At 65.6% G+C, this 10368-nt stretch overlaps 2 protein-coding genes across 2 annotated transcripts in view; one reads left to right on the forward strand and one right to left on the reverse strand.

The window, feature by feature from the left end:
- The window catches only part of EMIHUDRAFT_121552 (hypothetical protein), a gene marked incomplete at both ends in the record, with an annotated part of 4054 nt that extends 875 nt beyond the window's left edge, over positions 1 to 3179 (reverse strand). The window contains 10 exons of the mRNA XM_005757172.1: positions 103 to 406; positions 489 to 555; positions 1115 to 1227; positions 1304 to 1496; positions 1732 to 1962; positions 2026 to 2134; positions 2169 to 2398; positions 2493 to 2624; positions 2771 to 2854; positions 2922 to 3179. Of these exons, the coding sequence (XP_005757229.1) occupies positions 103 to 406; positions 489 to 555; positions 1115 to 1227; positions 1304 to 1496; positions 1732 to 1962; positions 2026 to 2134; positions 2169 to 2398; positions 2493 to 2624; positions 2771 to 2854; positions 2922 to 3179 (1721 nt within the window). The remainder of the gene's footprint in view (positions 1 to 102; positions 407 to 488; positions 556 to 1114; positions 1228 to 1303; positions 1497 to 1731; positions 1963 to 2025; positions 2135 to 2168; positions 2399 to 2492; positions 2625 to 2770; positions 2855 to 2921) is intronic.
- A 4152-nt stretch (positions 3180 to 7331) lies between these two features.
- On the forward strand, positions 7332 to 8272 carry EMIHUDRAFT_446613 (hypothetical protein). Its single transcript, XM_005757173.1, has 4 exons — positions 7332 to 7487; positions 7556 to 7632; positions 7698 to 7856; positions 7945 to 8272. Exons 1-4 carry the CDS (start codon positions 7388 to 7390, stop codon positions 8131 to 8133), a joined length of 525 nt encoding a protein of 174 aa, XP_005757230.1. The 5' UTR covers positions 7332 to 7387; the 3' UTR covers positions 8134 to 8272.
- The last annotated feature ends 2096 nt before the right edge of the window (positions 8273 to 10368 follow it).

A 10368-nucleotide genomic window follows, 5' to 3' on the forward strand; every position in this document is an offset into this window, starting at 1 on the left:
GGGGGCGCCGGGCCCGCAAAGCAGGCCGGCACAGACGGTCCACGCGCGGCTGGCTGGTTCGAGCGGAAAGAACCCCACCTGTTCATACAGGGGTTGGCTCACCGGGGCCGTCTCGTGGGCGAGTTTGGCCGAAGAGCCCCGCCCCCCGAGAGGGAGAGAAAGGCCGCGGGAAGCCCAATTGACGGGTACCCGCACGCGGCCCGAACGGCCCCCCTCCCCTTGCAAAAGGCCGGGGTTGGCAGCCAAAGCGCGGGGAAGACGAGGGAAATGCCCAGCAGTTGCCCGAGCAGGCCGAGGGCCGTCGGGTAGCGGACGAGGCCTTTTGGGCCGCCGGGGCGGGATTCCGGGTTCAAGAGCCCCGTGGCGGGGAGCGGGAGGCCGATGGTGAGGCCCCAAGGGAGGACCCCTGGGGGGGGGGGGGGGGGGCGGACACGTCATGGACGCGTCCCTCTTCGCCGCGGCTGGAGAGGCGGCAGACGAGGGGCCACCGGCGGGCTCGGCGGCGAGGGCGTGCAGGAACTGGGTGATGATGCAGACGAAGCCGCCGCCAAGCGCCTGGTGGAGGCGCCATCCGGCGTCATCATCCCGGCGTCATCTCTTGGCGCTGTCTCGACGCTATCTCTCGGCGCTATCTCGCGCCGGCTCGTACGGGTGGAGCTTGCTCGCGGCGAACTTGGCCGGGTCGCTGCACGCCTCGACGGCCGGGTCCATCAGCGGCTTGGAGACGACCTGCAGGGAAGGTGGCAGGAACAGTCTCGGAAAGGTCAGATGTGGCTTGCGGGTCCATCAGCTGCTTGGAGGCGGCCTGTGTCGCCGCAGAGGCTAGTCTCGGCTCACCTCGGCTCACCTCGGCTCACCTCGGCTCACCTCGGCTCACCTCGGCTCACCTCGGCTCACCCCGGCTCACCTCGGCTCACCTCGGCTCACCTCGGCTCCCTCGGCTCACCTCGGCTCACCTCGGCTCACCTCGGCTCATATTGGCCAGTCTCGGCTCATCTCGGCTCGTTTCGGGGGCGGCCTGCGTCGCTGCAAAGGCCACGACGCCAGCGAGCAAGCCGGCGAACGCGCAGCCCGCCCTCCGCAGCGCCGGGAGGGCCGACGGGCGCGGCTTGACCATCCCGGTGCGCAGCTCAAAGTGGCGGCGGCGAGCCGCCTCGTTGACGGCGCGGACCGCCGGCAGCCGGCCGATGCGGGTCAGTTCATCGTACGCGTGCGAGAGCTTCGCACCTGTGCGAAGCGGCGGCGCTTTGTGGAGAGACGCTGTGCTCACAGCTCGACCGTGCGCGCGTTGAGAGCTCGGCACCCTTGCCGACCTCTGTGAGGGGGTCGGGTGCAACCAAGCCGAAGGGGACGCGCTTGGAGAGCGCGCCGCGCAGCAGCTGCGAGAGCGTGACGAGGAGCTGCTGGTGCGGCGACATCGAATACGCGTGGAAGGCGACCTCGGTCAGCGCGTTGCCCTCCTTGACGCGCTCCTCCGAGAAGGCGGGCAGCACCGCCTGCGACGCGAGAGGAGCCGGGGGTGTCCACCACGCGCCGGGTGTCGCGCTTGGGATGTGGGGGAGAGAGACCCCCCCCCACACGCGCGCGCGTCTCCACGTCCTTGGAGCAGGCGGGCGGAAGCCGCCTGCAGGTCGTCGGCGGCCGCGTCCATCAGCGCGTCGAGCGCTGCCGCGTCGGCGAGGGCGGTGTTCATGCCCTGGCCTGCGGGCGCGTCGTGCGCGTGTCGCGGACGTGGGAGCGGCGGGGGAGGGCGATGCTCCTTGGCGGACCGATGGAGGGGGAGGTGGCGTGCGCCGCGTCGCCGAGGATGAGAAGCTGCAGCTTGAGGGAGTGGTAGAAGGAGCAGTGGACTTGGCCCGTCTGGGACCAGGGCTGGCCGACCCACACCCTCGCCACCTCGGCCCAGTCGAGCTCGAAGGGCTTGAAGGGGGCCTTGAAGTAGGCCGCGACGACCTCGGCGTCCTATGGCAACAACGACGAGGCCGATGCTGGTGGTGGTGGTGGTGGGGAGGCGGCGGCGGCGACGGAGGCGTCCTGCGAGTGCAGCGCCTCGTCGCACGGCGTGTCGAGCATGTAGCCAAAGGCGAGGTTGATCTTGCCGCCCGTCTCGGGCAGCCCGATGCCTAAAGGAGGGCTCACAGAGCCGTCAGCAGTCCGCCTGTCGCAACCGCCGCCTCGCGCTGCGGCAAGCGCCGTTGATGCCCTTGAGGCACTGCGGCAGCACGACCACCTTCTTCTCCGCCACCGCGGCCGGCAGGTGCAGGTGCAGCGACTTGAAGTTGGTGAAGATGTCGGCGACGGAGCACTCGAAGGCGCGCTCGTTTGCGACGAGCGCCGCGCGGACAGCGGAGCGGACGCCGTCCGCACCGATGAGCAGGTCATACGGCAGGTACTCCTCCTACGGGAGAGGGTTCTGAGAAGGTTCGGGGAAGGGTCGGCGATGAGCAGGTCGTACGGCGGGTCTCCTCGGCGCGGCGGGCGACGCCGCGCACAAAGATCCGCTTCTCGTCCGGGTCAACGAAGAGGACCTTGCTCTGGTAGCGAAGCGTGAGGCGGCCTGAGCGGCGGAAGTTGTCGTTCAAGTAGCGCGCGAGGGCGGCGACGATGAAGTTGCGGTCGACGACCTACGGGTCACGGCTCCGAGAGGGTCTGAGGCGAGGGGCCAGTTGGCACAACTAGTGCAGCGCGAAGCGGTCGCCTACGGGGACGGCTCCACGACGGCTCCACGGTGCCGGACGAATCCGAGAGGGCTGCGAGTCGGACGACGGACGTAGTTCTCGCCGACGTCCTCGGCGCCTGCCTCGATCATCGTCTTGCCGAGGTAGATTGCGGTGGACTCGATGGGCACGCCAACCTTTGGCAGGAGCAAACAGTGGTGAGGGAGGCGGCGGTGAGTGAGCGGCAGCAGGCGAGGCCTCAACCTGGGAGACGTAGTCCTCATACAGGCCCGGTACCGCCCGGAGGGCGGTGAGGCCGTGCGTGCTGAGGCCAATCATCCACGAGCGCTTCTTCTCGAGCCCGGCCGCGTCGAGCACGCCGTAATCCTCACCCGTCTCGACGAGAGTGACGTGGTACTCGACCTCGTCACTGCTGCGCCGGAGCAGGTTGATTGCAGCGAGGAGGCCGGCCGGCCCGGCGCCGACGACGACGGCGCGGCAAATGCGCTTCGGCTGCTGCATGGCATCGGCCGTGCTGGGCGTCTGCTTGAGAGCGTCGAGGAGGCCCATCGTGTGAGCCGTATGAACGCACCCCGTCGATCACGGGCGGCGCCTTCGAGTCGATTCGACGCCCTCCGCGACAAGGAAGTACCAGGAATGTTCCCCTTTTTTGTTTAAAAATTGCAGTTTACTACGTTTTGCTTTTCTCTTGCAGATTACTACACACCACACAATGCAAGAGCTTTTCTCTTGCAGATTACTACACACCACACAATCCACCTTGCAGATTACTACACACACAATCCACCTTGCAGATTACTACACAGACACAATCCACCTTGCAGATTACTCCCGCCCTCCGCCCTCGCCCCCGCCCCTGCCCTGGCTGGCCTGGGTGGCATCTCCCCATTATCACGCGCCAAGTGGACGGGGCCCTGAGCCGACCTAGCCCCAGACGGAACGGGGCGCCCAACACGTGCCCGGATTACTGTGCCTTCCCCGGGTGCAGCCTTTCGGTTCGTGAAGGGTCGGTGCGAGTCGTGCTTTCCTCGATCCCCCGCCCTCCCCCGCCATCTCCGCCGCTTTGGCTCTACAGCCACCACCGGGAGGCGGCGAGGCGAAATCAGACTCGGTCGAGAGACCCCAGATTGGCATCCATGCCTCTCTGGACAGGGTGGCCCGCCACAACGACCCCTGGAATTGCGACTCGCCGCTTTCCTCCCGCTGTGATTCTGTGTGAGCTCTGAGTCTTGTCTGCCAACAATATACCTAAACCTGCAAATCCGAGGTTGCAGTTACTGGTTGAACGCTGAAACTTGATTCGGGCGTCATCCTACTCGCTGGCCAATTCGGATTGTCATTGTCTGCTGTGCTCTTCTGTCTGGCCGGATTGCCTGCACGCGATGGCTGACGATCGCGCGGTGGCCTTCTGCGAGGGGGACCTCCTCGTCGTGGACGACGACAATCATCCGACCCACCATCGATCGTTGTGGCCACAGGACATAGGGCGCGTTTGCCGACGCTCAGGCAAAAGCCAAGGTAAAGATTGCAGCTCCTCCGGACTCGGCGCTGGAGTCGGTTGCGACGGCAAAGGAGTGCAAGCTCGACGCCGGCGCTGCGACTACGACCGCTGTCGTCATCACCATGCCTTCAGTAACAACTGGCTCTGACCGTTCCGACGGGACCACGAGGGCATGGTAGACGAGTCTACCGCAGTCTATCTACAGACGGGCTGACGCATGAGCGACTTGGTGAGGTTAGCAGCTTGGTGCGCGTGGGGAGGTCCCTGAAGGCTCAGGAGTGTGTGGTGTGTAGTAATCTGCAAGGTGGATTGTGTGATGTGTAGTAATCTGCAAGGTGGATTGTATGGTGTGTAGTAATCTGCAAAGAGAATTGTGTGGTGTGTAGTAATCTGCAAGGTGGATTGTGTGGTGTGTAGTAATCTGCAAAGAGAATTGTGTGGTGTGTAGTAATCTGCAAGACAATTTGACCCGCGCGTAGTAATCTGCAAGAGAAAAGCTCAAAACGTAGTAAACTGCAATTTTTCCTTTTTTGTTTACCATGAATGAAGTTGAAGAAGACATCCCTCTACTGAGGCGCCCGCCTCCCCCCACATGTGAACCCTTGTGCATGATCGCCGCGCCGGGCCGCCGCAACCACAGGCCTAGGGCCCTGCTCCGGTGGGCACCGGGACCGGGACCGGGCGCCGCCTCGATGCACCCACCCAGGAAGGACAGCTGGAGGCTCGCTTTGCGCGAGTGCGCGAGGTCCGAGGTCCGTGTCGAAGGTCCGTGGCAGCAAGAGAGCGCCCGCACGAAGCCCAGCACCACCCCTCAGCAGAGCTGGCGAGAATCCTGGCGGATTCGCGCTACAGTTTCAGAGAGTATGGAAAGTTCACGTCATGACGGTTAGCCGCTCCTGTCACGACCGTTAGCCGCTGTCACGACAGCTGGGAGCTGTCATGACAGCAAACGACAGCGACAGTGACACCTACCTGTCACCAGCTGTCACCAGCTGTCACCAGCTGTCACCAGCTGTCACCAGCTGTCACCAGCTGTCACCAGCTGTCCGTTGCTGCTGTTCGTTGCTGCTGTCGTTTCGCAGCCGCTGTGCGCTGTCACGACATATTGACCATGTCGCGACCATTAACAGCCCGTTTAACCGTCATGACGTGAACTTTCCATAGTCTCTCAATCGAAAATTCCGCGCCACGGCGGGCGAATGAAGAGACCTGGTCCGACAGCCGTCTGCGCGCTGAAATTCTAAACGGAATCGATACGTGGTACGTCTTCTGAATCGCTCGTGGAGAGGAGTACGGCCATTCTCCACTTGTGTTCGACGACGTCGTACATTGTTCGACGACTTCGAACACGATCGAGTAACCGCAGTCGGGCTCCGCTCGAGTGAGAGCCGCGGTCGCGCGGTCGCGGCCAGGCGCGGGGCTCGAGCGCGGGGCCTGGCTAGGGCTGCCGGGCGTGATCTCAACCCACGCGCCGGAGCGCGTGTAGTGCTTCAGCAGCCGGGCGGTCGCCGCAGCCACCTCGAAAAGAAAGAAAGAAAACGGACAATGCTAGGGAAAGAAAGAAAGAAAGAAAACAGACACGCCAGACGAGGGATGGGACGAGGACAGGGTCCCCACCTGCACGAGCAGGATTTTGGAAGAACGATCAGGGGGACAGGTGGGGCTCTCCTGCTCCTGACAAGGGACACGACAGGCTCGCAGCGCGGTGGACTCCCACATCCACTGGCGGTCTCATCTCAGTCTAGCGACCTGCCTCCAGCTTGTCGCTGGCAGTCTCTCCTACCACAGGCACACTGACACAGGGGTGGCAGGGGCGGCTCTAGGGAGGGATGGGAGACGCACGGATTCGTTTTCTCCTCGCACCGTGTGTGTGCCAGTCCGCGCCAGTCCGCGCCCTTGTCGTGCCAGTGTGCTGTAGGTAGGTAGGTAGAAAGGTGAAGAACAGCCAGGCTCGGACTGGACACCAACGCGGTATGGGTGGACGCTGGACAGATGATGACGACACGCACGAGCGACACACAGACACAAACAAGCTCACAATGCCGAGGCTGCCGAGGCTGCCGAGGCTGCCGAGGCTGCCGAGGCTGCCGAGGCTGCCGAGGCTGCCGAGGCTGCCGAGGCTGCCGAGGCTGCCGAGGCTGCCGAGGCTGCCGAGGCTGCCGAGGAGGCCGAGGCTGCCGAGGCTGCCGAGGAGGCCGAGGCTGCCGAGGCTGCCGAGGCTGCCGAGGCTGCCGAGGCTGCCGAGGCTGCCGAGGCTGCCGAGGCTGCCGAGGCTGCCGAGGCTGCCGAGGAGGCCGAGGAGGCCGAGGAGGCCGAGGAGGCCGAGGAGGCCGAGGAGGCCGAGGAGGCCGAGGAGGCCGAGGAGGCCGAGGAGGCCGAGGAGGCCGAGGAGGCCGAGGAGGCCGAGGAGGCCGAGGAGGCCGAGGAGGCCGAGGAGGCCGAGGAGGCCGAGGAGGCCGAGGAGGCCGAGGAGGCCGAGGAGGCCGAGGAGGCCGAGGAGGCCGAGGAGGCCGAGGAGGCCGAGGAGGCCGAGGAGGCCGAGGAGGCCCCCCCCTCCCCCCCGGCGACTCGAACCGGGAGCCAGTCGACGCACGAACGGAACGCTCGCACATCACCGGATATGTCAACTCGCAGCAGCGAGGCAGCAGCTCATATACAGTGGACTTTACTCAAAGCAGCGCAGAAGCGCTCGTGCTGTGAGAGAGGCTTGTTTTAATAAGAATTCTCCTCGCACCTTGCCGGCACCGCTCTCTCTCTGGCCGACTCATCATACACACTGTGTGTATATATGTGTATGTGGTTCATCGTCGCCACCACTAGCCTCGTCCACCCTGCGGCGCGGGCTTCGCCGCGCGTGCTGCTAGCGCGCTCAGTCGTGCCCACCATGGCGGTCGAGACGGACACTGCGTCGCCGAGCGCGACGCCGACAGTCGCCGCGGAGCGGTACGTGGCGACCAACCGTTTTCGCGTCAAAGAGGGCCGCGGGGCGGCCTTTGAGAAGCGGTGGGCCGAGCGCAAATCCCGCCTTGGCATGCTCGACGGCTTCCGCTTCTTCTGCATGCTGCGGCTCACGGGCGAGTGGGACGGCGAGGCGCCGAATTACATCTCGTGCACCGTCTGGGAGGAGGAGGCGCAGTTTGACGCGTGGAAGAAGGGCGACGCCTTCAAGGAGGCGCACGGCGGCGGCACCATCGGAGGCGTCGCCTCGATGGTGCTCGCGACGATGCAAAACACAAAGGGCAAGCCAAAGGTCGCGCTGTGGGATGGGCTGCTGCCCGTCTCGGTGGTGCCGCCGGCGCCAACGCCCGGCACCCGGCGGCGCGAGGCGGACAGAGCGGTGAGAGGACGCATCCTTCACGTCCGCCGCTGTGGACAGGCGGGTGGCGCGAGATTGAGGCCGACGGCAAGGCGATGCTGGACGGCGAGGTGTACGTCGCCATGAACCGCTTCTCGGCACCACGGCCCTCGCAGAGGAATTGGCGAAGCGTCTGCCTTTTCACGGCCCTGCGGGTGAGCAGGTGCTGCCCGGCATGGAGTCCGGCTTTGAGCAGCGCTTCGCCTCGCGCGAGAGCACGCTGGCCAGCCGCGACGGCTTCCAGGGCTTCCTGCTGCTGCGGCGTGACGGCGCGCCCGACGACGGCTTCACGCACTCCACTCTCTCGGTGTGGCGCGACAAGGCGCGCCGTTGGGGGCGGGCGGAGCGGGAGGGGGTGTGGGGGGGGTGGAAGAGCGTCGCAGGTGGTTCACGCCGTCTGCTGCAAACAGGCGGCCTTCGAAGCGTGGAGGGGATCCGAGGACCGCGCGGGGAAGCCAAAGCCGGGCGGAGGAGGAGGGGCGGGAGGAGCGGACGGCGAGGGAGGGCCGCCCAAGGGGCCGCCGCAGATGTTCGCGAAGCCCCCCGAGCCGTCGTTTTACGAGGGCATTCTCGTGCTTGAGTCGGCGCGCGGCATTTGAGAGGGGGCAGCGAGCTCTCCTGTCACGCTGTATGGCTCGATCGATGTACCGCGACCTCTGAGCTCGGTCTCGGGTGCACGCAAGAGATAGATAAAAGATAAGAGTTGGGTGACGCTGTCGCTGACGGGGTATCACTATCCGCACTAATCCCGCGCCCCGGTTTTTTCGCCAGCCTAGTGCGTTCGGTTGATTGAGGAAACCCCTCGAGTTAGCTGCTTAGTCGCGTGCGCGTATGCTCGCTGTCGTTGCAGTCTCTGGAGGCTGCGCCGCGGCTCCCGAGCGGCGCGTGACCCGTGCCAGTTTTGGTAAGGTTTTGCGCACCCTCTCAACTGACTCCCTGAGGCAGGGTGGCGCGGGTGCGGGGTGGCTCGGCAGCTCGGCGGGAGGCCTCCGACCCGGCTACCTTGTGCTGTTGAAGTTGCTGTTGGAGACGCCGATGACGATGGCGCTGTCCTCGCGGCTGGCCAGCGTCCGGGCTCGCTGGCGCGCCGCCCGGGATAGCACTGACAGTTTGCCGGCGCAGCGGGCGCATTCGAATGCGCCCGCCGCGCCGGCAGACTGTTGGACGGCCACAGTCGCGAAAGTGGGGTGAAATCCGTGCGGCGCAGTGGCAGCGGTGGCCAGGCGGCCCCTCTCGGGGCCGCGTTGCGCAGGCGCGCCGCGCCATGAGCGGCGACCGTGGTGAGAACGCGATGTGCCACTTGCTCTCACTTAGCAGCTAACTATGATAGAACAAGTTTGAAAACCTCAGCGAAAAAACCGGGGGTCGGGATTAGTGCGAGTCGCCTCAAAAATGCTCAGAGGCTGACATCGATTGACGAGTGATGACTGATGTGTGTGTGGCGCGCGGCTCTTGCGGGCGCGCCGCGCGGGCTCTCCACATGCAGGTGGACCGCGCACATGCGGATGCCCCCACCTCCTTAGTGAGGACCCTAATCCCTAAACCGCGCTAGCGCTAGGTGTAGGCTAGCCCAATCGACTACTCGTAAGTCGTATCCGTGCTCAGCTTATGCGTGAAAAGGTCACATTGGGCTAAACCCCACCTGGCTTCCTCCCGCTAAAATATCGCCGGAGTTATCTTGCACCTCGAAGCGCAGAAAGGCTTCCAACCTCCTCTCCCATCTGGCGCTTGCGTGGGCAGCGTGGGCGCGGCATCCGTGACGGATGCGGGCCCTTCTCTCGCGGGATCGCTGGGAGCCGCTCGGCTCCCCACGCGCCGCCGAGCTGCAATGGCGCCACCGCAACGGCTGCCCCTCCTCGGCTCCCGCCCCGGGGCTGCCGAAATAGGTGCCCCGAGCCACCGTTTGCAACATCCGCGCGGAACGGCGGTGCTGCCGACGCCCCCCCGACCGGCAAACACCACCAGAAGGGCGGTGGTGATCGCTCCCGGTCAGAAATGTCGTCGTCGTCGCGCAGTTCCCTAGTGTCCGCTTGGCGCCCGGCGGGTGCTGGCGGCCAAAACTCCGGATTTTATATTACCCAAAAGCTAGGCTACACAACGCCGGATTTTCGTCTCCCGACGCGAAGATATGGTCCCGAGTCTCACTACTCGCCCCTAAATCCTGTAGGTCCGGACCTTGCCTGCTCAGTAGCCGCGATGAATCGTCGCCCTCATCGTCTGCGGTCATCCTTTCAGCCTCAAACGGGCCAAACGACTGTCTCGCCATCACCCATCTCGCCTCTCGCGGTCGCGTCACGCCTTCCCTCGTGCCGCGAGTAGGCGCGTGAGTGATGGCCCTGCCGCCAGGTACACGGCTACACCTCGGGACGCCGTGCTGAGACGGGTAGAGCCGCCCCGCGGGAGCGAAAGCCGCCTCGCGCGCCTCAGCCCGCCGGGCCCCTCGGCGGCCAGTGTGGGGTTGATACGGCGGTGATAAACCCCTCTGACAGCAGCGCCTCACGGCGTAGGCTGCGAGGTCACTCGGGGTGACCCAGGGGGCGGCGGGGGAGCAATCTCCCGCCGGAGCAGCGGGTGATATTCCCGCTACTCGCTCGAGTTTGAGGTGCGCCGCGCCTCGCCTGTGCTGCCTTCCCGGCTGCCCCAGCCGCCCTCACCGTCCTCATCCCCTCCCCCACCCCCTCCCCCTCAGGCTAGGCCCTCGCCACCGCCGCTGCCGCTGTCTCCGCCACAGCCGCCGCCGTTTCCCTCCCCCCCACTGCCTCCGACGCCGTCGCCTCCGCTGCTCCCGCCACCACCGCCGGCCGCCTCAGCTCTCCCTCGCCCACCTCCCACAC

The sequence above is a fragment of the Emiliania huxleyi genome, assembly GCF_000372725.1.
Source record: "Emiliania huxleyi CCMP1516 unplaced genomic scaffold EMIHUscaffold_921, whole genome shotgun sequence".
Taxonomy (NCBI): domain Eukaryota; phylum Haptophyta; order Isochrysidales; family Noelaerhabdaceae; genus Emiliania; species Emiliania huxleyi.